Raw genomic sequence first — 25,600 nt, 5'->3', positions numbered from 1 at the left:
GTGGGCATACAAGCCTGCCGCCATTCAGAATCTTCCAGGCTGCCCACCCACTGTTCCGATCTTTGCCAAGGGTTTTCAAGCACCTCAGGGGCATTACGTACCAGGGAGCGGTATATCTGGGAGAAGCACCCATGGCCCAGGCATCCTATTAACAATTTTACGTCTAGTGGACTCAATTAAGGTAGATTGGCAAAGTTTGCTTGCTGCTTAGTAAGAGCATGTGGACGAGGTACATATTTGAGTATTGGAAATTTTCAAGTGAGTTTGTACATCCTGAAAAGATGGTTTATGCGATCCGCACCAGACCTCCCCCAGTGTTGTGACATGAATTATATCCAATTTCTGGAAGCCCTCCAGCTGTGCTCTATGATTCAGCCAGTGGCCTCACCAGAGCGGAGTTTGCTGGGTCAGTTTTTCGTCCCAGCCCGTGAATCGATTTGCCGCCTGTCAAATGAGAAAGACCGTCTTTGGGACTGCTATAGTGTGGGATGGTATGGGTCCGCCGTAAAGAATATGAATAATGTTAACAAGTCCGACATGGGCCAGTTCCACTTGGTATGGCAGGTTGCGCCCGCCTCCAGTCATCCAGGTGCTAATAACAAGAGGCTAGGATTCCCAGTAGTATAGTCGAACAATGTCTGCTGCCCCCGGCCCTCCGTCATAGACCGACCAGCGGCACGTGTTAAGGGTTATGCACAGAAGTCAGCCCCTCCAGAGAAAAGAGCGGAGCAGCGCCCCAACCCCTGTGAACCAGGATGTAAAGCAGGAAGCTCTGTAACACGTATAGGAAAAATGAAAGTATCGTTTTGATGAGCACTACTCATCCCATTATTTTTAGGGGGAGTTTGTTTCAAATGCGTAAGCTAGCTTAGTTGTGTTTAGGAGAGGGGTGAACTTGAGGCTGCGTGTAAATTCTGGCACAGTGCCTACGTGAACACCCAAAAATGTAAAGCTAAGACGACGGATCAGGATATCCGATTGCCAAGCGACTGAGGTGCTGTATGCTTAATGGGATTAGAAGCGACGTACCCCGGTTTCCAGGAAGGCCAGAGGCTTCCTCAGACTCTTTCAGAATGTCCTTGACCCGTGAGACAGACGTTTGGGGGTTTGCAAGAAAGGGGAGAATGTCGGATGCATAGAATGCAATCCAATCTTCCCTCGCTCCAGTTGCACCTGGGCATCACAACAGATGATTGTGGTTAGGGGGCTCAAAGGACAGAGCGGAGAGGGGACAGAGGGCACCCTGTCTGGTCCCGTGCCGAATCAGAAATGTGTGTGATAACACCCCATTTATGAGGACTTGCACTGAAGGCTTCCTGTAGAGGAGTTTAACATACCATTGGTAAGTGGGGCAAAAGCTAATTCCTTGGAGGACTAGGTCTAGGTAGGCCCAATCGACCGTATCAAAAGCTTTCTCAAAGTCCATGAGTAATAGTGCTGTGGAATCGGCTCTCATTAACATGGGCTAGTGCAGTGTGAACGTGCCTGATACAGTGCCGGGTACTGCGGTAGAGCATAAAGCCACATTGGTTCGGATGTATAAGGGTACCTAGGACTCATTGAAGCCTATTTGCCAATGCTTTGGCAAAGATTTTTACGTCTGTGTTTATCTAACAAATGGGGCAATATGAGGGGCACAGGAGTCTGGTGAGTGTCCTACTTAGGGACGGACCACTATACTGGCTAAGTCAAGGTCAGGTGTGAATGAGCTGTTTTGTGCCACTTCCGTGTAGAGTTTAAGCAGGTGTGGGGCAATTATGTTCCAGAATGTACAGTAGTACTCAAGAGGGAACCCATCAGGGTTCTTCCCCAGACTCAGTACATGCATCGCAGCCACTATTTGATCCTCTGCGAGAGGGGAATCTATTTCTTCCCACTGCGACCTTGCAAGGTGTGGAAGGGGTATGTCTCTGAAGAGGGGATGAGCTTGTTCCAGAGCAAGCCTCGGGTGATGAGCCACTCATAGCATTCTGCAGAGGTGCCTGCTATCCTAACTGGTGTGCGTAATGGGCGTACTGATGGGTCTGTATTGGAGGGGATCAGTTTGGAACTGGCGTCTCTGGTGGCTATCCAGTAGAGAAGCTTACTGCTTTTGTTTGCATGTGTGTATATGCGCTAGATAGGCTTCCTCCAGCCCTGGCAAGCCTCGTCGAACGCAAGCAGCCGCAGCGATACCCTGTCAAACTCAAGATATCGATGGAGGGATTTGGACGCGTCAAAGGTTGCTTAAGTCCCCAGCTGTAAAATGCAGGATTCCAGTTCCATCATGAGGCTAAATCTGTCCCTTTGAGGTTTTGGCCAATCCCCAGCTGTGGCTTTGCTTGCTGCCCATAAGGTACCCACACTGCTAACCGACCCAACATTTATCTCAAAGTAAGAGTGGAGTTCAGTAGCCAAATGGTCTACAAACCGGACGTCGGCAAGGAACCAGGCATTAAGGCGCCAAAATGGTCGCTTATGTTGCATAGGGGTCCCCACATGGAGCACAATTGGTGAGTGGTCGGACATCCCTCGGGATGAATGTTTGCAGATGTTGTGTGCGGCATATCCGTGGCAAGGAGGAGTATGAGGTCTATGCAGGAAAGGGTTTTGGTGGATGTGGATGTATACGTCTATGACTTCTCTCTCTCCGGTGCTACGCCCGCCAAATGTCGCATGGTCCCAGAGAGTCCATCCAAGAGACAAACACCCTGGATGTCTACCGTCGGTGCCTGATTGGAGGGGGGGGGGGGGGGGGGGGGCGGCTGACACGTCCAGGCTTAAACTGCCACTAAAGTCACTGTCCCAGATGGCAATTCAGCAGTCACGTTTGTAAATTTGTCAAGGGTCTACCTCTGACTGGGGGAATATATTGATGCCAAGGATATTTTGTGGTTTCACTTCGAGTGTCCCCATCACCCGACATAGCAGCCCTGTGGGTCGTGGAGGATCTATTTGACCGCCAGTGGGAAGTGCTTGAGGAGCAGTATGGTCACCACTCTAGAGCCCCTACTAAAGCCTGTGTAAAAAACATTTTCATAGCCAACAACGCAGAAAGGGGCAGTTAAAGCTCAATAAGTGAGTTTCCTGCAGAAAGGCAATGCCCGGCAGATGCCGTTTGATAAAGCGAAGAACCGATGTGCGTTTGATGCAGTCCAGGAGGCCATTAACATTTCAGGAGATGAGGTGAAAGTCAGGCACAGGGGCTACGGGTAGGTGTGACTAAACCCTGCGGATCAGTGCTATGACATGTGATGCATGGCTTTATGTGAGTGCGAGTGTAACTCAGTACAACAAATTCGAACAAATGAAAATGTGGAACGGTGAGTCCCTCCTACCCCCCGCCCAACAATAACAACCACCTCACCCTTCCGTCCCAGAAGCATCTGTCACCCTAGAGTCTCCAACGAATAAAACACAATGCATTTTGGAGTATTCAAAGTGGCCCTCCTCCTGCGCAGGATCTCATGTCGTTGAACGCCCATAACCGAGGGCACATAGCCAGATTCAGGACGTCTTTGGATTCACAGTGGCTGCTACATCTGTCTCTGTGGGGACCCCTCCCTACCCAAAGCATCTGCATGCAGAGTGTCTGGAGCCACACAGAATGCCTGGGGATGTGGGAGATCATTTATCTTGTTTGAGAGCATCCATGTTTGGCATCAGAGAATTCAGGAGAGCGTTTATGTGGTCCACACCCTTCCTGAACCTGGGTGGTCGGCACGGCTTAATCAGTGCAGAGTTGGTGACAATCAGCACAAGGTCTCTCCCCTGACCCCCTCCTCCACAGTCAGACCACTAAGATCATGGCATTTGATTGCTCGCTTTTCCCCAGCCCACACCCAGGCCTTCTCTGGAGTGTTGGCAAAGTAAGAGCGGGATTTGCAAATCACTTTCAGTTTTGCCAGGAAGAGCAACATATATTGTAATGACATTTCCTTCAGTTTTAGCTTGACCGCATCAAATGATTTCTATTGTTTCTGGATAGCCTTTATGTAGTCAGGAAGGATCATAATGTGGGTTGACTGAAAGATGAGTTTCCCACGGGCGCTTGCATTCCACATTATGTCTCTGTTCCGGTAGGTTACAATTTTAGCTATGATGGAATGCTGCAGAGGTGCGCAAGGTGGGGGTCGCTTGACGAAGTCTTGATGCGCTCGTTCCACAACAAACCATGGGGAAAGAACGCCCTTCAGGATCTAGGATCTGACCTAGTTTTCTAAGAAGGTCTCTTGGAGGGGAGTTTTGGTACCTTCAGGGAACCGCACAAACCGTAGATTTCTGTGTCTGGAGAGGTTTTCTGCATCCTCTGCATTGGCCTCCAGGATGCAGGTAATGGAGATCAGCACCTTCACCCTCGCCTTAAGGTCAACTGCATCATCTTCCTTGATGGAAACTCTACCTTCCACTTTAGTGACCTTACCAGCCACGTTGTGAAGATCCAAGCAAAAGAGGGCGACGTCCACCATCACCTCACAGATTTTAGTTTCGAGCGCCTCTTATGAGGTTTGAATGCTTGCAGGATTTATGCAACTTCTGTGGAGGCTGGGGACATAGGAATTTGAGGGCAGTTGGCGTGTTTGATGGTATCCGAGCAGCTTGTGGTATATTTATCGATTTTCGACGGAGCATTCAGTGACGGGGCCTTGCCCTTCCCCATATCTACCCCAGACAGAGCAGGCGGAGAGCTGCTGAGGAACTTGTGTCAAGGCGGAGGGGGTAGCTGAGCTCTTAGCAGCGAGTCAGGTCACAATCTCAGTAGCCTTTCACCCCACCCATGCCGGTGATTCCTGAAACTTCTGCAGACTTCTCCATGAGATGGGGCAGTCCGTGTGTTTCCCTCTAGCCTGCTTACCTTGCAGAGGCCATGGAGGTAGGATTAGAAGCCGGAGGCCCACAAGTTGTGTCTGGTTTTGCAGAGAAGCTTGATCGTGGGGTGCTTCTGTTCGATGGGGTGCTCACGCCAGCATGTCTCCAAAACGAGCGCACCTGATCACAAACAGGCCATGGAGTGCTGCTGTGGTACCAGAGTGGCAGATTTGGCAAGCAATCCCCAGCTAGCAAGGCCAGACAACAGCATGTGGGGGGTGGGCAAGCACCAAGAAGAGCTCGGCCCACACACCCACCGACTCGATAGGATGGAGGCAGCTCGAGCAGCCGGGGTGGGGGCCCTTCAAGCACCGTAGCACTCGAAACAGCATTGGGCAGGGTCAACTAGCTCCAATGGCCCGTATCCAGCCCTTGAAGTAGGGCGGAGCACACAGCCTACCGCTGGCCCCTCCGGGTTGGGCTCCCTCTCCACCTCTTGTGTCACACCCCGCTAGCCAGACATAGCTGCTCAATTGCAGCGGTCCAGGAACTCTGGGGAGCTTCGACAAGGCCTGGTCTTCGCCACTGTATGGGTGCCATGTTAACCCACTGTGCAGCGGCGGTACCCCTGCATTTTCCCAGCAGCCGGTCGGCAAATCATTAGTCCCAAGCACCGCAGCCGCAACATGGACACACATCTACTCACCAGTAGAGCCTGGGTACTGTTCGTCTGGCTATGATAAGAGGATGGTGGCGGTAGTTGGAGGAGGTCTGGGAGCTTTACTAAAATGCGTCTGTCATCTTGGCCACTGCAGCCGCCCCCCACCCCGCTGAATTCTATCTGCCCTACAGCTGGTGAGGAGTGCTTTGTGTCTGGTGTAAATAAAGTAATTTATACCTGTAGCCTGGTGACGAGAGTGGTATAGGATAACGCTCCCGATTAGATTTGAATACTAAAAGGAGTTGGGGAGACTGTTAACTGTATTGTGACACAGCCACCCTGCAGTGCTTACCACTACAGGTTATACTTTCTTAAGTGCCGGAATCTTCAGGTTTAGAAGCAATGAAAACCAACTCACAAGAAGGATACATGTGGGTAAAACGCCACGATAGCAGCCATATTCTTAAAAACAGCATAAAAAAAAAAAAGATACTTTTTACGTTAAGTATAAGTCAATCTGACTAAATGTATTCTGGGATTCTGGAGTAAGTACCTTGAAACATATTAATGAAAGGAGCCTGTTCATTTCAAAATGACAAAGGAGTCATCTGCATTGGTGTGAAATTTAGTGTCACCACTTTGGGGATTTCAAATCAGTAAGGTTTTCTCCAATTCATTCCTCCTTAGTCAAGACACAAACACCATACTCTCAATTTCCTGGCAAATTCTCAACCATTCCACAAGTTTTCTCACTCCAATTAGCGATACTCAGAAAAAAGTGTCAGCAAGAGGGCAGATGCAAAACCTTTTTCAAGCTGGCACCTATGTGAGCAAAACAACAATGTTGTAGTTAAACTCATGGATAAACAGTGGTTTTCTGTGGTTTACCCATAGTCAGCCACGGTTCATCATGGTTTAGAAATATTTCTGACTATGCAATTCACCAGAGTGAAGAACACTGTGATGACAGGCTGCTAGGTAAAAAGTCCCTTTCTCTAGACCAAGAAAAAAGTAAAGTTGAACCCCTTGCCAAAACAATTTAGAGACAGTGACCAGCACTGCTTACTGAATGTAACACATACTACTATATGAGCTAATAGTCTAAAACTACAAAAATAAGTGGATTCCGAGCTAGAGCAGCATTCTTACCAACAAGGGAGTTAAGGGCTAGAATTGCCTTCTAAGAATGAATGAATGAATGAATGAATTGGCACTTGTAGAGCGCTCGGCTACCAGAAGGCCTCCCAGCGCTTAGGAGCAGAACCTACACAAATTACCGGCTTTAGGCGAACAGGAGCAGGAACATTTTCAGCTGTCTACGGAAGGACATATAGTCGTCCTCTAAACGAATGTGATTTGGAAGAGCATTCCAGCTCTTTGGGGCAATGTAGGAGAAACGTCTTCCCCCCACTCCTGGACCTATATATTCTAGGGACTACTGCCATGCGTTTATTTCCAGAGCGCAGGGCTCTACTGGGACAGTGCGGAGAGATGATGTAACGTAGGATAGGTGGACCCTTGGAGGAAAGAATCTTGTGGACAATACATAGAGATTTGAACTGAATCCTCTCTGCACCTGGGAGCCAGTGTAGGGAGGCTATAGATGATCGCGCAGATTCTCTGTGAGGGGTCTGTAAGAGGCCCATTTGGAAGCTTCTAAATACAATGATTCAAGCACACTTGATAAGTAAGTACTTTAGAACAGAAATCTTTCTGGCACCACAGCAGGACCCCGACACGAGGATTCGAACTCAACATTTCTATGAATCTAACATTCAAGGATTCATGCAGTGCGGTTAGGGAGAGTTGGGAAAGTCAACAAGGTTGGACAAGTCCATCTGGCATCTGATTTGTTTACAGTCATTCTTACTATTGGCGCCACATATCGCTTGATCGGCCACTGATGGAAGAGGAATATTAGCATAACGCATGACAAGAAAAGACAACAGAACTTCAACTAAAGTGGTAGCAGTGACAATAATGCACCTACCTGGGCTTGCCATTTTCTCCAATAGCCTCCAGGTCCTCTGAAGGTGGGTACTCCGCTCTCAGCACTGACGCCAGCCCCGGTGATGACAGCTATATGCTTTGCTTTTGCAAAGACCTCCCGAAAGTCGGCCATGCCTAAATAAATAGGTCTGAGATAAGCGCAAGAGAACAACAGAACCATCTCCTCACACCAGCAATAGCAATGCTATTATATTTTGACATTTCTAATTCAGGCTGAATGACACCACTTATAAATGCCAAGAGTCAATAATGCAGGCTATAGAAAAGAGAAATGTCCTTAGAAAGCATATGATCATCTCTTCTCTCTAGAAGACCAATATAATGACATTCCCAGTCTGCCAGCCGTTGGAATGCAAAGAAGCTCACAGTACCTAAAGCACATCAAAAGCTTACTCTTTGTCAAACTCTGATTGGAATTTTTTGGGAAGACAATGTTCTGACTTAAGACAGACCACTATGAGTTCTGCATTTCATAGTACACAAAATAATGTTGTAAAAGGAGTGGAAAGTGTTTATCTAGATTCTAGAAAAAAAGTATTTTCTTTGCAACTTTAATATTAATGACTATTGTGGATGTATGCCCTTCTTAGGAGCTCTTTCGCCACTATTTATTTTCCAGCCCACGGAAATGGAAATTCCAATGAAGAGAAACACTGATTGGTTGGACGGTGGTTTTAGACAGCTGCTGATCCAGATCATAGCTGCTTCCAGATAGTCATGTCATGTCAAAGAAACCAGCACATTCAGGAGGTGTCTCAGTGAAAGGCAAATGCGTAAGTCAGCAGAGCGCACTGCTCTGCATGCTGATATGGTGCCTTTAACTACACTCTATCTTAACTGCTGCATTGAGAAACATGTATAGGTAATTTAAAGCACAGAATAGTCAATATGAGGGCATATGGTAGGTTATCAGCCAGAGCAAGATATTGAGGCATCCAGGAACGATTGGCTAAGGTGGAGTTGGCCTTGAAGTGAACTGTCGTCCTCAAGGGATTCCAGAAAAGCACCAGCAAAGATTTAAATTTGAGGTCAAAATTGGTAAATCCTAACTCCTTTCCGCTCCAGGGCATCTGGCAGGTCACCTAAGGAGGACAAGGGCAAGCTGACTGTGGAGGTGCGTTTGTCGGAACCTTTCATCTACTCTTTCACCGATGCGCAAGTCAAGAATGAGCAAAGAAAGCTCAAAGGCTTTCGGCTGTTCAAGCAGTCTTAGGTCACATTCCCAGCAACAAGTTCACTAAGGGAATGGAGCTACAACGGAGCAGAGAACATTTCTGCAGTTCTCAGATAAGAACCCCTTGGACAGTGATCTCTAGGAATAGATCCTCTGGAGAAAGAGGAGGGGCTACTTCAGCTTGAGCATTCTCAGATGAAAAGCCAAATCATAATGGAAAAAACCTGGTCCCAAAGTGCCGTAGTAGTCAATGTTATACAATTTCCAGTCACTTGGTTCACCAGGACTAGGATTGTAGGAGGTCACAGTTCAAGAAAGGCCAGCTAAAGGCACTAAATTATGTCAAACTCACTGCGGCAACTGCCTCAAATCCTACATCAAAAAGGAAAATGTTGAGGCTGAGACTTAAGTAATAGGGGGTCCCACAAAGAGAAGTAGTACAGGGCAGAACAGATTGATGCAGGACCCCTTACTCGCAGTCCTGGAATGTCTCCTGCAATGCTTTTTGATTCATAGATGTCATTGGTTTGGCTCTGGCTAGCAGACAATAGACTCTTGGGGCTCTATGACAGGCTGATTTTCTTGAATCATTCTCCAGAGGGATCTTCACAGCAAGTACAGCTTCAATCCTCCTATTAGGGTGCAGTAGCGAGGCTTGTACAGAGTCATAAGCTTCGTCCCGGGTGTGGGGAAAACAGCAACAATGGGCATCTTCAACACAAGACTTTCTGGGTAGTGCTGCAAATCTCCTTTCAAAGTCAAGTCAAATATAAGGTGCTGTCTGTGTAGGGCCCTGGTGAATCAATGGTCCTGCCATGCAAAAAAATCTAGAACCCAAAATTCGTTCTGGGCATATATTTCTGAGCATGTCTACAAAGAAGGGGAGTACAGCGGGCACCAAAAGAAATGTGTACTCCAAGAGAGACTGGCCTGACATCCCATGGTCAGGCCTCTCCTGTTTCCAGACAGCTCCCTGCACAAAAGAAAGGGGTGAGTCTACAACTGCCTGTGAGGACATCCCAAGCAAGAAGAAGCTATCTTTGTGCACATCTAGGTCGTAGCTATCAAAGTTGTAGGTCAGTAGAACAGCCAGGGTTTGACAAGTTGAATAGATGCCCTTTACCCCCTCTCCTGTTTGCCTCTAGTCATTAAGATTAGAGAGGATGAGGGTGAGGGTGTGGGTGTGGTGGGGATACCATTTAGAATGCCTTAACTTAAAATACACAACTTTTCCAATGGCATCTTATTGGTGTCAATTAACCAAGAGCAATTGATCAAGCAGGTTATGGGGCTATAACACCATTGTCACGGGGTTTAGGAATGTAAAATAAACTTGGGGAAATCAGAGCCGATGTGAACAGGGATAACACCACATGTAAGGGAAAGTATAGAAACAATCCCACAATCCCACTCTTTAGGTAGGTGAATGATATAATTAGATTTATGGTCATCTTCATCATTATTAGGCCCAGACATTAGGGTCTATTTAAGGCTACCGACCCGACCTTCATAGATCAGATACAAAAGACCTCTATTTAGCATCTTCTATTTATCTCATGACTGGGCAGAGTCGCAATAGTGAAGAGGATTATACTACCATGATTTGTATGTTCATATCAAGCTTTCTTGGTTCCACCTTCTAAACAGGAACTGGCAAAAGTCTTGTGACAGATTCATCTGGGGAGGAAATCGCGGCATCTAGAAGAGTGATGCACACGAAAGGGAAGCCAGAATTTTCCCAATCTGGGAAATTATTTTATAGCACTCAACGACTGGCGATGTTTGAAGTGTTCCTTTGTGAAACAGGAAACAAATGGCACATATGGAACTTGCAAGAGTGGGCAGGCATTATGGGATCTAGTGGGGCTCCCCTTTCGGCACAGACCTACAATACCTTATGCACTGGAGGCTGCTTTTGTGGAGGTGTGGGACAATATTTCTCAGTATCCAGCCATCACAACTTTTTCATCACACTACACACCATTACATTATAATCCAGAATTTACACAATCCTTGAGATTGAGTGGCTTTCAGTAAATGGAGGGAGGAGAATCTATGAAATGCTATGAAAAATTAAAACCTTGCTTACATGTAAATGCGAATTCATTGTCAACGAGCCTAAGAGCTCACATTGCTTCCATATTCACCATTGGACTTCATCCCCGGGCAACAGAGAAGCAGTAACGAGAGAATGAACACCCTTTGAAAAATTATTCAAACAATATCACTCCGCAAGAGGGCTAATTTCATTTTTATACTTAGTGTGAACTCCAAGCTACAAAACCAAATGGCCTTATATGACTAGATGGGAAAATATACTGAGCAAGACGATTACCCAAGAACAATGGCAAACATTGTAGCAGGACATACCAGGAGCAGAATGTAATGTTCAAAAAAGGAAAACTATATACAAATTGATGTTTAACTGGTATAGAATGCCAAATGTACTCAAATAAATACACCCTGATGGCAAATGTTGGCACGTTTGTGATATGGAGGGGAATGGACTTCATATTTGGTGGAAGTGTCCAAAGACTTGATGAAAGGAGATACTCAACCATACTAAAAACATAATAGGCTGTCCTATTCCAGTTGATCGAGCAAGGATTATCCTGGGACTGAGACCTCAAGGAATGAAAACTATACTGAAAAAAAACACATATGCTACTCGCAGCAAAACAAAAGATTGCAACCAATTAGACGAAAGTATAACCACCTACAATACTCAACTGGGTAAGACACCTGTGGTTGTTAATAGCGAAGAAAATAATCACCAATGGCCGAATGGATGAGAGGAACAAATCTTAACCTATCTGTAAAACACTGAGTGACAACCTTAAGGGCAAAACTCCATCCTTGTCTTTTCCGAGAAGTCTGCACACTTTGAAACTAATATGGAACCCCTGAATGTTCGTGGGGAATAAGAGAAACGTTTGAAGTAATATATTGTCATGTAGCGGGAAGCAAAACATGATTATTAAGCTGCATTTATTCCACAGGGATTTATTTTAAAATCTTCTAATTGAGTTTTCAGTATCGGCATTGACAATGTAATAAACCCAATATGTAGGGTAATACAGCATAAGTTGACTAAAAGTAATGACTTGCAATCAAGCATATGCAGTTAGGACACACAGGAGTACATTATGCTTGTGTAGAGAAAGCAGCACCTCAGCGTAACCAAAAGACCCCCCAACTCAAAGGGAGAGTATTGGAGTGGCCTGGAGGGTTTGGAATAAGTAGAAGTCAACTGGTGTCCCCAGAGGGTGGAACACCTGAAAAGGGTGTGGTGGAGGTCACTTTAACAGCTACTAGTTGAAGCACATATTTCCAATATGGCCCCCAATTGACCCTTGCCCTCAGCCATGAAGGCATTTGTTTCAGCTTGTTCATTAGAAAACGTTACATGCCTCAACCAATTGTCACGCTTGGGGAGTGGGCCTTCATCCATGCCAGGGCCACTGGCTAGCAGTAACAGTAAGGCCAACAATCGTGTCTTGGTGTGGGGTATATCGGCAACATAACCAAGAAGCATAGGAAGTGGGGCACATGGGATTTGTGTGTGTGTGTGTAATGTCCGCAATCGCATTAACTACGTTCTCCCAGTATGCCTGGATTGGGGGGACAGCTCAACGCCAAGTGCAAGAAGTCTTTGGGATCTGTAGAACATCAGGCAAATGCAGAGGGTCTGGATAGATCAAACTGATGCAAGCGAAGTGAGGTACAATAGACTCGATGAATGAAATTAAACTGAAGGAGTCTGTGTGGTATGGCATTGGCAGAAGTGTACACCTGTGTAAGGGTCAGAAATTCCTGCGGCTCACTGGGAAAGTCGGGCCACTGGTCTGCGGCGACGTGACTGATCCAAAAGTAGGAGATAATGTCAAGTGCACTTAACTCCCACAGGGTCCGGAACTGCTCAAGGCAAAGGAACAGTCCTCACACACCCAAAATAGTTGACTCAACAGTATGCCCAGCTGGCACAGCATGTTTGCAACTATTCTATCAGACGTGGGAGGTAGAGATAGGATGTCCAAGATGGGAATCTGACAGTAAAGCAGCGGGAGCCCCACACTCCACGCCAATGTCCACATAGCCCAATGCATACAGCGAACTGATACAATAGAACTACCCAGGCATGGCTGTTAGACAGCAGGTACAGTATCAAGACGGACGTTGTCCAACTGATCACGCTCAATTGAAAGACGAGGGACCGGAGGTCCTGGGCTGAGCCAATAAGTGGCATAGTGGGCCTGGCCAGGAGAAAGTGGCATTCTGGGAATGTGGAGAAGGTCTCCATAGAGGGGTGAGCATTGGCGCATATGTTCAAATGTGGGCTTGGCTCCATGAAGGGGGTTGAGTTTAAAGAAGTAAAGGGGAGGGAGGCGGGATAGAAGGTTGAATGCTTATTTGTTCAGTATGTTAAAGTTCAAATTAAAATATTTAAGTCTAAAATGGCACATATCGATGAATAAACAAAAGTTGCTTACTAGAGCTTGGGCGAGCCATTTCCCAACAAGGCCCTTGTATTCCAATGGGTGACGGTTTCAGTGAAGAGAACGCTTGGTACAGTAGTCTCCTACTGGTGAATTGCAGAAGAATCATCAGGAATATTTCAGAAATGAAGTTCTGAAAAAAAGAACAAAAACAAAAGAGGTAAACTCCCTGTATTCCACCCAAAATAATTATTTTAAAATGGTTTTAGGATAACCTGCACATGCAGATAATCTTCAAATTATCTTACGATATAGGTGCAGTGTTAGTACACTGGTGAATACATCCATGGGATTCAGTCTTTTTGCACCACTCTAGGTAACTACGCCTTCACCAAATACACATTAGATTTACTGCCAAAAACGTATTTCACTTCAGGGTTAATTAACCCTCAAAACATAAAAGACAAATCATGTTCCTATACCATGTAACAGTTATTGATTTACAAAAATGATGTCTACGCATCAGATCTGACGGATTTCACAGTATGCAGTGGGAATGACTAACAGGATTCACTCTTAAACGTCTTCTGGACTAGATCATAGGACTAGTACAGCAAACATAACAGTAGTTAGTTTACAATTGTATTATTTGACCACACCACAAGTTGATTTAAAAAATCATAGTAAATATTGCTAGATATTATTTATACATATTTTACAAATAAAGTAGTATATAATTTAAAAAAGTACAAAATAACAATATTCCTTAACATTTAGCATAGAGAAGGCACACAGTTATCCAAAAGAGATGCGAACAAAATGCATTTCTCTGAAAAATACATCCTTTTAGGAAAAATGGTGAAATACTGGATACACAAAATTTTATCATTGATTATTATATAACAAACAATGACTTCTACTACTCTTTTGAGTGCTGAATTGCGTGCAGCGCAACCCTTTCTTGTTGTAGCACCTTCCCTCTTAAAATATCTCTTCCTTCAACCTAGTTCTCAAATGTTATGAAAGTTGTCAACACTATCATTTTGTAAACATTACAATAATCAGAATTTAAAGACCTGTTCATTTTGAGAAACCAATCCAAAACAAAAACAGGGGATGGCATGGGGGTGACAGATTTCCAATTATCAGTAATTATGTTGTACTAAATTAATTGCATTATAACCAATAGTTGAAATCAGGCTGGTTATCTACCATATCAGTTACATCACACATGCCATTTTGGGATCGGGGTAACCACAAGTGATGACTTAAAAGATAGATCTCCAATGTAATTCCAAGTGGGAGCATGTCCAAAACATACTGCGCCATTTTGCCCAATCCCCCACCTGATTGCTTGCATGCTGTGGGCAATACAGTTCATGTACACCTCGAACGCGTTATATATATATATATATATATATATATATATATAAGTATGCTGGATACGGTATCATTTCCTATACATACCTGGCAACTTCGCCCCAAGGAGCTAGAGGATGCGGTGCTTCACACCACTGAGTACCTCCTGCATTGAGTACTTTGAGGCAAATAAGGCAGTGTCACAATGTACAGTACGGCCACAAATGCAGTAAAAAAGATTATTTATAAACCCTGGAGAATATTGACTTCAGGGTCCCTACAATGGCCCAAACCCAGGTTTGAAAACAGAAGAACACAGAACACTAAAGACATACTTGTCCACACAAGACCAGTACCCAAGGTGAGAAGTGAAACAATCACCTCACCATGGAATGTAAGCACCATCAAAGGACATTATCCTTGCAGATCTTGTTAAGTTTGCAAACTGACAAGAGTAACAAAGACTCTACAGCTTACAACCACTCTAACATGGACAATACGATACCACACAAACTGTAACACAACCCATGTAATTTACATGATTACTTGTCCCTGCGACCTGAAGTACATAGGGATGACTTGCCGCAAGATAAAACAACGCATCTGAGAGCATAGGAGCAACGTCAACTGCAAGAGAGCGACAACCAAAATGAGTAAACATTACATCGATTTCAACCACTCCACTGACGACTTGCATTGGGTAGTCCTGGAGACACTGCCTGTAAAAAGTCACAATGCAGAGAGAGTGTTATTTGAAAAAAGGAACAAAGATGGGTACATCGCCTTCAGACAAATACCAAGGGGTTGAACTATAACATTCCCTGGCATGCCCTAATGTGATGCCCAGGCATATAAAAACGTATCGTTCCTGCACCATGCTAGATGCCTGCATCACACACCACTGTGAACAATTGATATAGACCAAGAAATGAACAAAAACTGGCGATTTCAGCCAGATTCAAACTTAATGAACAATTAGACCAAATCACAAAAAACGATACTAGCATATTGGAAAGACGCTCCAGCAGGTCTCCATGAGCATGTCATTTACAAAACACAAGAAGTCATCGATAGCACATAAGTATGAATACGAAATAGAATAGAGGAATCTGTATTCCGAATATCCGCTATTTTTGGTAACAAAGAACCATAATCCTTTCTTTGGATAACTAGTGAGCCACTGAATGAGAAGGTGTTCATAACCTTCACACCATTTTTCAAACTTCTTATTTACCAGAATATCAGCAGTGCTTCTTAATAATATCGGTATCACGATCGGGCCGTGGCTTGAGGCGTCAAGATGGCGGTCGCACTTTGAGAGTGCTCCGGACCCCCTACATCATCCGCCCGTTATTAGCGGTCATCAGCTCTTCATACTGTCTGTGGAGGTCCCCTGTCCCTTTGGCTGTCCACCGTTCCCGAGCGGATTTGAGCCTTGCTGCCCTGGTTGGGCCTCCTACTCCCCGGAGCTCTGCTCTGCAACATGGCGGCCCCCTCGGTGGCCCATCCCTGAACCTGCACCCTGGACCTTGGCAATCCGTTCCCCGGGCCCCCTGCCTGCCAATCCGGGGAGCGGCAGTGCTTACCTGATCTCCGGTGCTGCCTGGGGCCGGGTCACGCCTTGTGTTCCTGTGGAGAGAGAGAGGCATGCCTTCCTCGCGGGAGAGACCGCCGGTGGACTGTGGGTCGCGCGCACCCTGAATACGTAAAAGTTCCTGCCGGTCTGCCCACTTCTGCCTGGTGCCCTCCGGGAGGGGGGCTCGGCGGGTTCCTGGAGGTGGAGGCACAGTGTCCGGGGGAGCTGCCGGGCTCGGCTGCCATTGTCGGGCGGCGGCGTGGAGTGGCGGGGCGAGCCGGGGCCTACCTCGTTTCCCCCTGTGGGTCCGGCCTCTTTGGACCACCTGGGCGGTGAAGGCGTGGGGTTTGCCTGGGCCGCCGGAGACCTGCGTTCCGACATAGTGTGCCTTTACCTACTGTGCCTGTCGGGGACCGCACCTCTGAGGGGCTCTCCGTAGCGGCTGTGCACCCTCCTGGCACCGATTAATCTGCCCTGCCTGGCCCGCCTGCCCGCCGGGATCGACTGCCTTTGTCAGGCAGCGGCGAGGCAAGCCAGGGCCTTCCTGCCTCCTGTGGTTACCCCCCCCCCCTGACCCCTATACATGTGACGGAGTTGGGGGCTTGGCTGGCCTCCCTAGGCCTGGGCATCGGCACCCTCCATTTTGGCTACCGGGGCTGCTGACGCTCATTCACGGCTCCGCGGGGCTGCGGGCCTCCTGCCTGGACTTGGACTACGCCCTCCTGCCTGCTTGAATCACGGTGGCGCTGCGGCCTGATCTCGGCCCCCCGGAGAGACGGTGGACTCCTGTCGGCGGGCCTCCGGTGAGTGCGGTGAGAGCCGGTGCCGGCTGGGGGCTGCGGGGTGGTGCCAGGGGCGCTGTGGCTGCTGTGGCCCCCCTCCCTCATTGCTCTGTTTGGCGTATACGGACCTCCTCGCAGACGTCGTCGGGCCGAGGGGCCCCTCATGGACACTTGCCTGGGACATCATGGTCTCGGCTAGCATTGTCGGGTAGTGGCGTAGGGGGCGTTGGTTCTATATACTATCTGGAGGGGCCACCGAGGGAGAGTTGGTCACCGTGGGGTCGGACCCCCTCTCCTCCTCCCTGGGGCTGCCTCTGCTGGCAGGGGATACCTGTCTGCTGCGGGCTCATCTCTGGCCGTCACCAGCGGGCGGTTGGGGGCGTGCTGCCGGGCCTTCTGCCACTGTTTTGTTCGCCTGAGCCCTTCTGCGCCCTAGCAGACACTCTTCACCTTCGCTGGCCCTACCACCGACTGTATCCGACCGCCTGCTGGGGGCTGCCTCTCACCCGTCGTGGCACGAACTGGTGGCTCACGTCGCCGGGCCCCCCCCCCCGTTGTCAGCCACTGAACGCTCCTCTTGGGTCAGAGCGGGGGCGTCACCCTTCCAGGACAAGCGCTCCTCCTGGGCCGGGGTGGGGGCGCCTCCTCCTACTGGCCATGATGCCGGACCGGATCCGGGTGGGGGTCCTGGATGTGTCCTGCTCTTTCTCCAGAAGTCTGTGAAGACCTGTGGGGGCAGGCCTGGTCCTCAGGGCCAGAGCATTGATGGTCTGGGTGTTGGAGACCCCCCTCCCTCTCTGGGGTCGCTGAACGCCCTCTCGCCCACCTAGCAGCCGGACTCCACCCTCAATGGCAATGGGCAGAAATCGCACCCTCCAGACCCTCACCCCGCAAACCCAAACGAACGGACAAACAAAAATGGACCAATACACTACGAGCGAGCGGGACCTGGGTGGGGGGGGGGGGGGGGGTCTGGTGCTCCTACCCTGCAGGGAGTGATCTTTACACTACTCTTCAAGCTATTGGTGCATCGCAGGCCTTGGCCTCGGCCAGGATTGGAGAGGTGAGGGTGGACGTGGCCCTTATTCGCCAGGACCTGCATAACGCCACGGCCCAAATTTCTGAGCCGGAATCATGTCTCTCCACGCCGGAGGACGACATAGGCCAACTCAAGACCCAGGTGGCCCGCCTCGTGACTCAGACATCCGAACTCCACCGTTGGGTACGATCCTGGATGCCCGCAGAGTCCCTCTCCACATGGTTCGCAATCGAACGTGCCCATCGATCTCTGCCCCCCCCCCCCCGTCCTCTGCCCGGGGCTCCTGCCCGGCCCATCATCCTGCGAGTCCTCAATTTCCGGGACAGAGATGCCATCCTTAGGGCGGCAATGTCACAAGGCCCTCTGATGTTCCAAAACAGCAAGATCATGGTCTTCCCGGACTACAGCAGGGAGGTGCAGGCCCAACGTTGCACATATGATGATGTTAAGCAGAAGTTGAGTAAACTGGGTCTTCGCTACGGCCTACTATTTTCGGCCCGGCTCCGAGTTGTTTTTCAGGACAAAACTTTTTTCTTCGACAGCCCCCAGGCGGCCTGGACCTGGCTCACGGAGGAGCGTCCTCTCCGGAACCGGCCTGCTTCCCCCCGACCCAACGAGAACCGATGCAACCTCAATCGACCTTGCCCAAGCCCCAGAGATGCCGCACTAGGTCTCGGAAGAAGGGTGATCACCGCGATGCAGCTTCCCGCTCGCCGCAGGCAGTGTCCCAACCGCCCCCTCCCCAGGCTTTGTCACGGGGTCTGCAGCTCCTGGCTCCACCGGCTCCCTGATTGACCTCAGCCGCATCCCTGACCCCTCGGAGACAATGCACCCTACCTTGTCCGATTCCGACCTGTCTAGGAGCCCCGCGCTCCATGGCACTGGGGACGACGATGGGGTTTGATCTCAGGGCCCTCAGACAAGAGAAACGTACACCGTTCTTACAATGCTCTAACAGCGGGGGCCGCTACCTATTCTGCGAGCGCAGAGGGGTCCACCTCTGCAGGGACCGTGTTCCGATGACTTTCGACCTTACCATCTAGAATTCTCTACCTTCTTCTGATGTTTCTTTGTTCTTTTTTCAGGTGATGATATTCACATCCACCTACATGGGGGGTCCATCTCTGCCAAGTTCATGTTCCGCTAACCGTTTTAGTTTAGCACTCAGATTCCTTGTGTTGGTGTTTCCGTTGTTGTTTCCTTTTCAGGGCGACAGATGCTTCATTTTCAGAAGTGTAGGGTGGGGAGGTATGGGAGGGGGGTAGACTGTTGTCTCCCGAGTGTTTATTGTTTATGGCCGCCTACGGGCCGCTGTTTATTGTTTTTCTTGGCAGCTCTCCGAGCACACACCACCCTGCTGAGGACATGGGCCTTGTTACAATGTACGGGTCCCACCCCCGTGCCCCGATCATGGGTCGTTAACTCCCCTGGGACCCGGGTATCCCCCGCACTATCCCCTGCACACAATACCCGCCCCAATGCTGTCTACCTTAAGTAGACCCCTTCATATCCTGCCCTGGAACGTCAGCGGCCTACTAGATCGCATTAAGCAAACTGCTGTTCTTCGCAGTGCCCAACGCCACGCACCCGACATTCTTTTCCTACAGGAGACGCATCTTCTGGGTACTCGCTGCACCTTCCTCGCCCGCTATGGGTTCGATAGGGTCTGGCACTCTGGTTTCACCCGGGGCTCCCGGGGGGGTGGCCATACTGATTCGTAAGGGTCTTCCCTTTTCTTTGACACGGGCCGAGACGGACACACAAGGCCCCTATGTGGCCCAGACCGGCAGGATCGAAGGGCACCTTATTAATCTCCTGAGTGTATATGTTTCGCCTGCCACACTGCCCTCTACTCTTCGGCTTCTCATGGGCGTTTTTTCCACCTTTCCTCCGGGTCTGACGGTCATCGGGGGCGACTTCAATGCCGTTCCTCACCCGCTGCGCGACACATCAGGCGCTCCCTCTGCGTCCCGTCTAACCTCTGCTAAGCGTCTTTCTGATTGGTCCTCTGCCCTGGGCCTCTGCGACGCTTGGAGGGTGTGGAATCCCAGTCGGGACCAGTACACTCACACTGCAGTGGCCCATCACACTTACTCCAGTATCGATCTGTTCTTAATTCCGGCCTCCGACTGTCAGTTGGTGTCCGGGGCCACTATTTTGCCCTGGGGCATCTCCGACCACTCCCCTGTATCCCTCGGTCTAGGGACTCATCCAGATGGTGTTCGTCCGACCTGGCGTATGAACGCCTGGTTTCTGCAGGACAAGGAGTTCATTGACTCCCTTGAGCTGGAGTTGAGGCAATACTTTTTGATCAACACGTGATCGGTCTCATCGCCGGGTACGTTGTGGGAAGCAGGCAAGGCTACTATACGAGGAGTGGCTAGGGGTTTAGTTCATGCAAAACGCGCAGCCCAGGCCACCCGCCTTGCACAGCTGGAGGCCCACGCGGCACAGTTGGAGGCAGCCCAGGCTGAGAGGGACAGTGCTAAAATGCTAGGGCATTCCTCAGTGGCGCACGTGTATGGCTGGGGTGACTCCACAACCTAGTCTCGTACCCCAAAGCAGACTGCATCATCCTGGAGGTTCGGGATGCGGCGGGTTGTCATCAGTTCACCTCGAGGGCCATCGCCCAAGCCTTTGCGGGTTATTATGCCAATCTATACACAGCCAGGCCTCTCGTGGCCTCTTTGGCTGCAATGTTGTTAGAGACCGGGACCCAGCTGCCTTGCCTTTTCCAGGAAGTATCCGAGACCCTGTATCACCCCTATCCCCGGAAGAGATACACGGGCCATTTAGCTCCTGCATTCGGGCAGGGCACCTGGGCCGGATGGCTACCCCCAAGAATATTATGCAACCTATCGTGATCTGTTGGTCCCACACCTAGTGGCGCTGTTCCAACACGTGGTGGACACGGGGTCCTTTCCCCCCCGAAACGGACGTGGCCACCATTGTGGTCTTCCCAAAGACTCAGCCGCCCTCCCTTGCCTGCCCGGACTACTGCCCCATTTCCCTCATCAACACCGAGGTGAAAATCTTTGCCACTGTCTTGGCTCAGCGTATCCGCCCCCACGTACACATCTTAGTCCACCCGGACCAGTGTGGTTTTATGCCCGCCCGGAGCACTCTGCACTGTATATGCCACCTCCACCTCACCCTCGCACATCACCACCGTCTCACCCCGTATCTGGCCTTACTTCTCATTGATTTTGAGAAAGCGTTTGACACGGTGGACTGGAGCTATTTTGGAGGACGTGTTGGAGGTGATGGGGTTTGGCCTTCCATTCCAGCACCTCATCCGTGTCCTATATTCCAGTCCTACAGCGAGGGTCCTAATTAATGGGGTGCTTTCAGAGAAATTCCCCATCCAGAGGGGCACTCGCCAGGGCTGCCCACTCTCGCCACTCTTATTCGCGCTAGCAATGGAGACCTTGACCTCTCTTATACGCCAGGATTGCGGCATCCGCGGGTGGTCTTGGTACCCCTGTCAGGTCGACAAGATCGCCCTGTCGCCGATGACGTCCTCCTTTTTCTGGCAGACCCCGAGAGCTCCAGCCCACGATGCCTGGAGGCCCTCTCTGCCTTTGAAAGGGTTCCAGGCCTGCGGTTCAATCCGGCAAAGTCTACTCTGGTGCTTCGACTGGCAGACGAATATTCCCCTGCGCAGGCTGTCTTTCAAATATCTGGGTGTCTGGATCGCCCTGCTTCCAGAACTCGAGTGGGCCCTGAATATTACGCCCCTGGTCACCAAGACTAAGGCGGACCTTAGGAGGTGGCAGTCTCTCCCTCTCAACCCCCTCCTTGGCAGGAGTGCCCTCTTTAAAATGATGGTTCTCCCCTACTTTCTGTAGATTCTACAAAATGTTGCCTTTCATCTTCCGGGGAGCTGGTTTTGCGAGGTTGATGGTATCCTTACCCGGTTTTTGTGGGGAGGCGGGAGACCGCGAATGTCCTTGGCACACTGCCGCATACCTCCCTATGACGGGGGCATGGGAGTCACCAACCTCCACATTTACTACCTGGCCCGGAGACTCATTGTGGTTCACAATTGGTTCGCGGGCGGCTGGTCCGACCCGGCGTACCGGGTGGAACTTCGATCAATGGATTTTCCGCAACTCCAGGCCTACTTGTATGGGGCCCCCATACCACAGAACCTCCCCCCGTCACCAGGACAACTCTCTTGGCTTGGCGCACGGCTTTGCGCCACACAAAATGGGACCAGAAACTCACCAGACAGACGCCATTGTGGTGTGGCGCATGGCTGCGGGAGACCTCGTCCCTTCGGGACTTTCACCGGTGGGATAACATTGGGATCTCGCTCCTTGGAGATGTCTGGGTTGGGGACCACATCAGAACCTTCGCAGATTTGCAGCAGCGCTTCTCCCTCCACTCCTCTCAATTTTATAAGTATTTACAACTTAGGCATGCCCTTCACGTGCACATTCCGTCTCCCACCTCCCTCCCTGAATTTAGTCCTCTAGAGGCCCAGGTGATGATGGGGAACCTGGGCAGAGGGGGTTGTCCTGGATCTATCGTTCCTTAGTGAATAACGGCCCGCATCCTTAGATTCGCTGCGCGCCCGCTGGGAGGGCTGGCTGGGTCCTCTAGAGGATGCGGACTGGAGGGATGCCCTCATGGCCCCCAAAACACTGACGACCTCCTTCAAGTTGAGGTTAGTCCAACTCTACTATTTTCACATGGCATACCTCACCCCGCGCTTGTTTACAGCGCCCGATTGCGGCCCTCCCTGACCTGCACGCAATGCAGTCATGCTCCTGCTGACTTCTACCACATGGTTTGGCAGTGTCCTGTCCTGGCGGCATTCTAGGCGGGAGTGGAGCTGGAACTCACACTGACCCTGGGGTGGACAATCCCTCACGACTCGTTGCGCTTGATCCTGGATGTGTTTGACGGCCTGGATGGTTCCCGGGCTGATAAGCGCTTCCTTGAAACAGCAGTGGCGGTGGCAAAGCGAGATATTACGGTACTCTGGTCTCAGGCCAAATCTCCTAGTATACGGAAATGGAAGCCTGGGGTTGACTGGTGCGGGACTCAAGAGGAGTACCCTGAAAGTTGATTTCCTAGGTCCTGTCTCCTCTTTTGGGGCTGTGTATAATCTCTATACCGTGCTTGATTTTGCTGCCAAATGTAAATTTGTGGTGCGTTTTAAAAGTGAATAAACTGGATTATCAAAAAAAAAATATCGGTATCACACAACATGCTTAGTCTATCTACTCTCTCTATAGCACAAACAGTAGATAATGCAGTCTCGTCACAGGCCTGGTCACCCGAGGCACCGTGGACAGAGCCAGCACAAGTCCAGATGGAGCACGCACCGGTGAGAGACGCGACAAGTTCGTGTCCGACATACCACCGAGAAGTAAGGATATCTAACCCTTTCTTTCCTTCAAGAGCAGGTCCTCAGAGCCGGCCGGCCCCTCGAGGAAGTCTGAATTTGGGAACTTGGAGGTATTTAAGGTTGCAACACCTACAAGTGATGTAAAAAACTATCTTACGCTTAGTATCTCTTTTTATAAACAATGAACGCCGATATAGTGCTCACAGGCTCCGTCTCTGGCCCATGAACATTTTCATAAAAGACCATTAGACCGCCGGCTACTTGAAACATGCTACACCGAGAGAACACAAGCGCAAACGATACACATACGCTCTTTGAATTTCAGATGCAGCACACGTTAACAGTCACCACGCGCTTCGAGCAAAAAGTGCAGCGACATGTATACAAATTCACAATGTAACTTTTAAACCATTTTGAAAAGCATTAGGTTTGAATAATCAGCACTCTGTCATAGCTACCCAATGCTTCATGCACTTTTTTAAAAAAAATACCACCACGCATACGCCCAGCGTGTACATTAGAACCAGGCACCTAGTCTAAACAGCGTCAGTTTGATAGGTCACCCGTATCTATCCATGTTAGTATGGTTGCACCCATGACATCATTCTCTGTCTCTTCATAAAACGGAACCTATGGAAGAGTGCATTAGCGACAACTACACCAAACACACTATTCACAGTGTATGTTAGAATGAGAGCCCCATTTTAACAGCTAACAGCGAGCGACATAGCTAAGTCTTTTAACTTTAGCAACCACATCATACATGTGAGTAACTAAAAATATGGGAGTCCTAACCCAACACACATATTTCCTCGCAGACTTTCACAGTCTCAGTATACTAAGACCAATCTGTTAGAATCATAGGCTAATAGCCTACTCAAGCATCACCAACACTAGGTTTATTGTTCCATAAAGAAAGTATACAATCACACTTTTCTTTTATTTCCAGTTACAGGTACGATCGACCTGACTCTACAAAAATGAGAGTGGTAAGTTAACCACCCATAGTAGTCACCACAATGCGCCACTACAATTTCACCGGTCCTGAAGAAAGCCTCTGGATGAACCACAAGGCTGAAACATGTCGACCACCATCAGTGCGGTAGATTGGTAACTTTATCTACGCACGCACTTTGTTTTTACTTTTCCACACCACCGAATTCATTAAAGTACCTACCAATAAGGTGGCGTAGGGAATTTTAAATTCACTTTACTTCATAAGGGCACATCACTTCTTCACTCTCAATTTTGAGACCCTACTGTAACACCAGTTGGTCTTCCTCCAGGTGGAGGTCAGCAAATTCTCAGAATAAACCCTATGATGATGCTGTCACGTTAAGCAAAGGCGGAGAACCAAGATATACTGCCCCGTTCTTGTGTCCGTGAATGAGGGTTTTTTACGGAATAACAAAGAACATGAACCTGGTATGCAGGACAAGTGGTCCATTCTCCTCCCTCTTTTGATTTTCTGAAGCACTGTCATGCTCATGCTTCTCCTAACCTCTCCGAGAGGCATTGATTGTAGCCATACCCAAGTCAGGACACGACCCCATCTACTTCGGCTCCTATCAGCTCTTGGTGATGCTTAATGCAAACACAAAAATTCTCTGTAAAATTTTAGTGGAACGGCTAGCTCGGGTGATCCCGCAACTGCTTCACAAAGACCAGTAGGGCTTCATGCCAGGGCAGAATCTTCGCCGCCTCTTTAGGATTCAGGAATAGGCGCTCAGTTGCTGGCCCCAATCCAGTTATCCCCTTCTTTTTCTCCTGGTGCATAGAGTGCGAGCACAGGGACTGGGGAATCCCACTGGGAGATGGGGTGCATGCGGTCTCCCTCTACGCTGATGACCTACATAACATTTCCAAACCCCTGCCGGAAATCAAGCGCCTACTTGCTGCGTTCACCGCTGTCTCAGCCTTATGGATCAAATCGGGCAAATCCTGTCTCTACCCTCTGCCGAACGGGGCCGCGGACCCTGTTCTCCGGTTGGGTGAGGAAGGAGTACAGTGCACCAGATATGATCTGCTATCTCGGTATCTGGATTTATCGAGACACAGAAGCACTGGCGGATGGAAACGTGCGCCTGGTGGCTTCTTCCCCCCGCAGGCAAATCTCCTTCTGGACGTCGCTTCTGCTGCCGGTGGCAGGACGCACTACGCTGTCTAAGATGGTGATGCTCCACGTGCCGGTCGTATCTGTAGGAGAGTAGGGTCTGCAATCCTATGATCACCCAGATTTTTTGCTTTTGCTTCATTGGTTTACGACTTTCCCCGGCTGTGGGCCTGCCGATCAGACCCACAGCCTAGCTGTTCTCTCTCGAAATTAACACACATGTACATTAGGTGCATCCACCAATTGGAACTGGGCCGCCTTGTCAGTCCCTGTCTCAGCATACCACAGGTATCCAGGGCATCGGTG

General features: G+C 49.4%; 1 protein-coding gene across 3 annotated transcripts in view; it reads right to left on the bottom strand.

Annotated features, from left to right (window-relative positions):
* The window catches only part of SIRT5 (sirtuin 5), a 133,273-nt gene that overhangs the window by 89,400 nt on the left and 18,273 nt on the right, over positions 1 to 25,600 (bottom strand). For all 3 annotated transcript variants that reach the window (XM_085607106.1, XM_085607107.1, XM_085607108.1), the window contains exons 2-3: positions 13,124 to 13,262; positions 7,440 to 7,573 (exon numbers count right to left, since the gene is read on the bottom strand). In XM_085607106.1, coding sequence (XP_085463232.1) covers positions 7,440 to 7,573; positions 13,124 to 13,238 — 249 coding nt within the window. In that variant the 5' untranslated portion in view covers positions 13,239 to 13,262. The remainder of the gene's footprint in view (positions 1 to 7,439; positions 7,574 to 13,123; positions 13,263 to 25,600) is intronic.

Source organism: Triturus cristatus, chromosome 5_2 (genome assembly GCF_964204655.1).
Source record: "Triturus cristatus chromosome 5_2, aTriCri1.1, whole genome shotgun sequence".
NCBI classification, from domain to species: Eukaryota; Metazoa; Chordata; class Amphibia; order Caudata; family Salamandridae; genus Triturus; species Triturus cristatus.
This window is presented reverse-complemented; position numbering and strand designations above follow the sequence as displayed.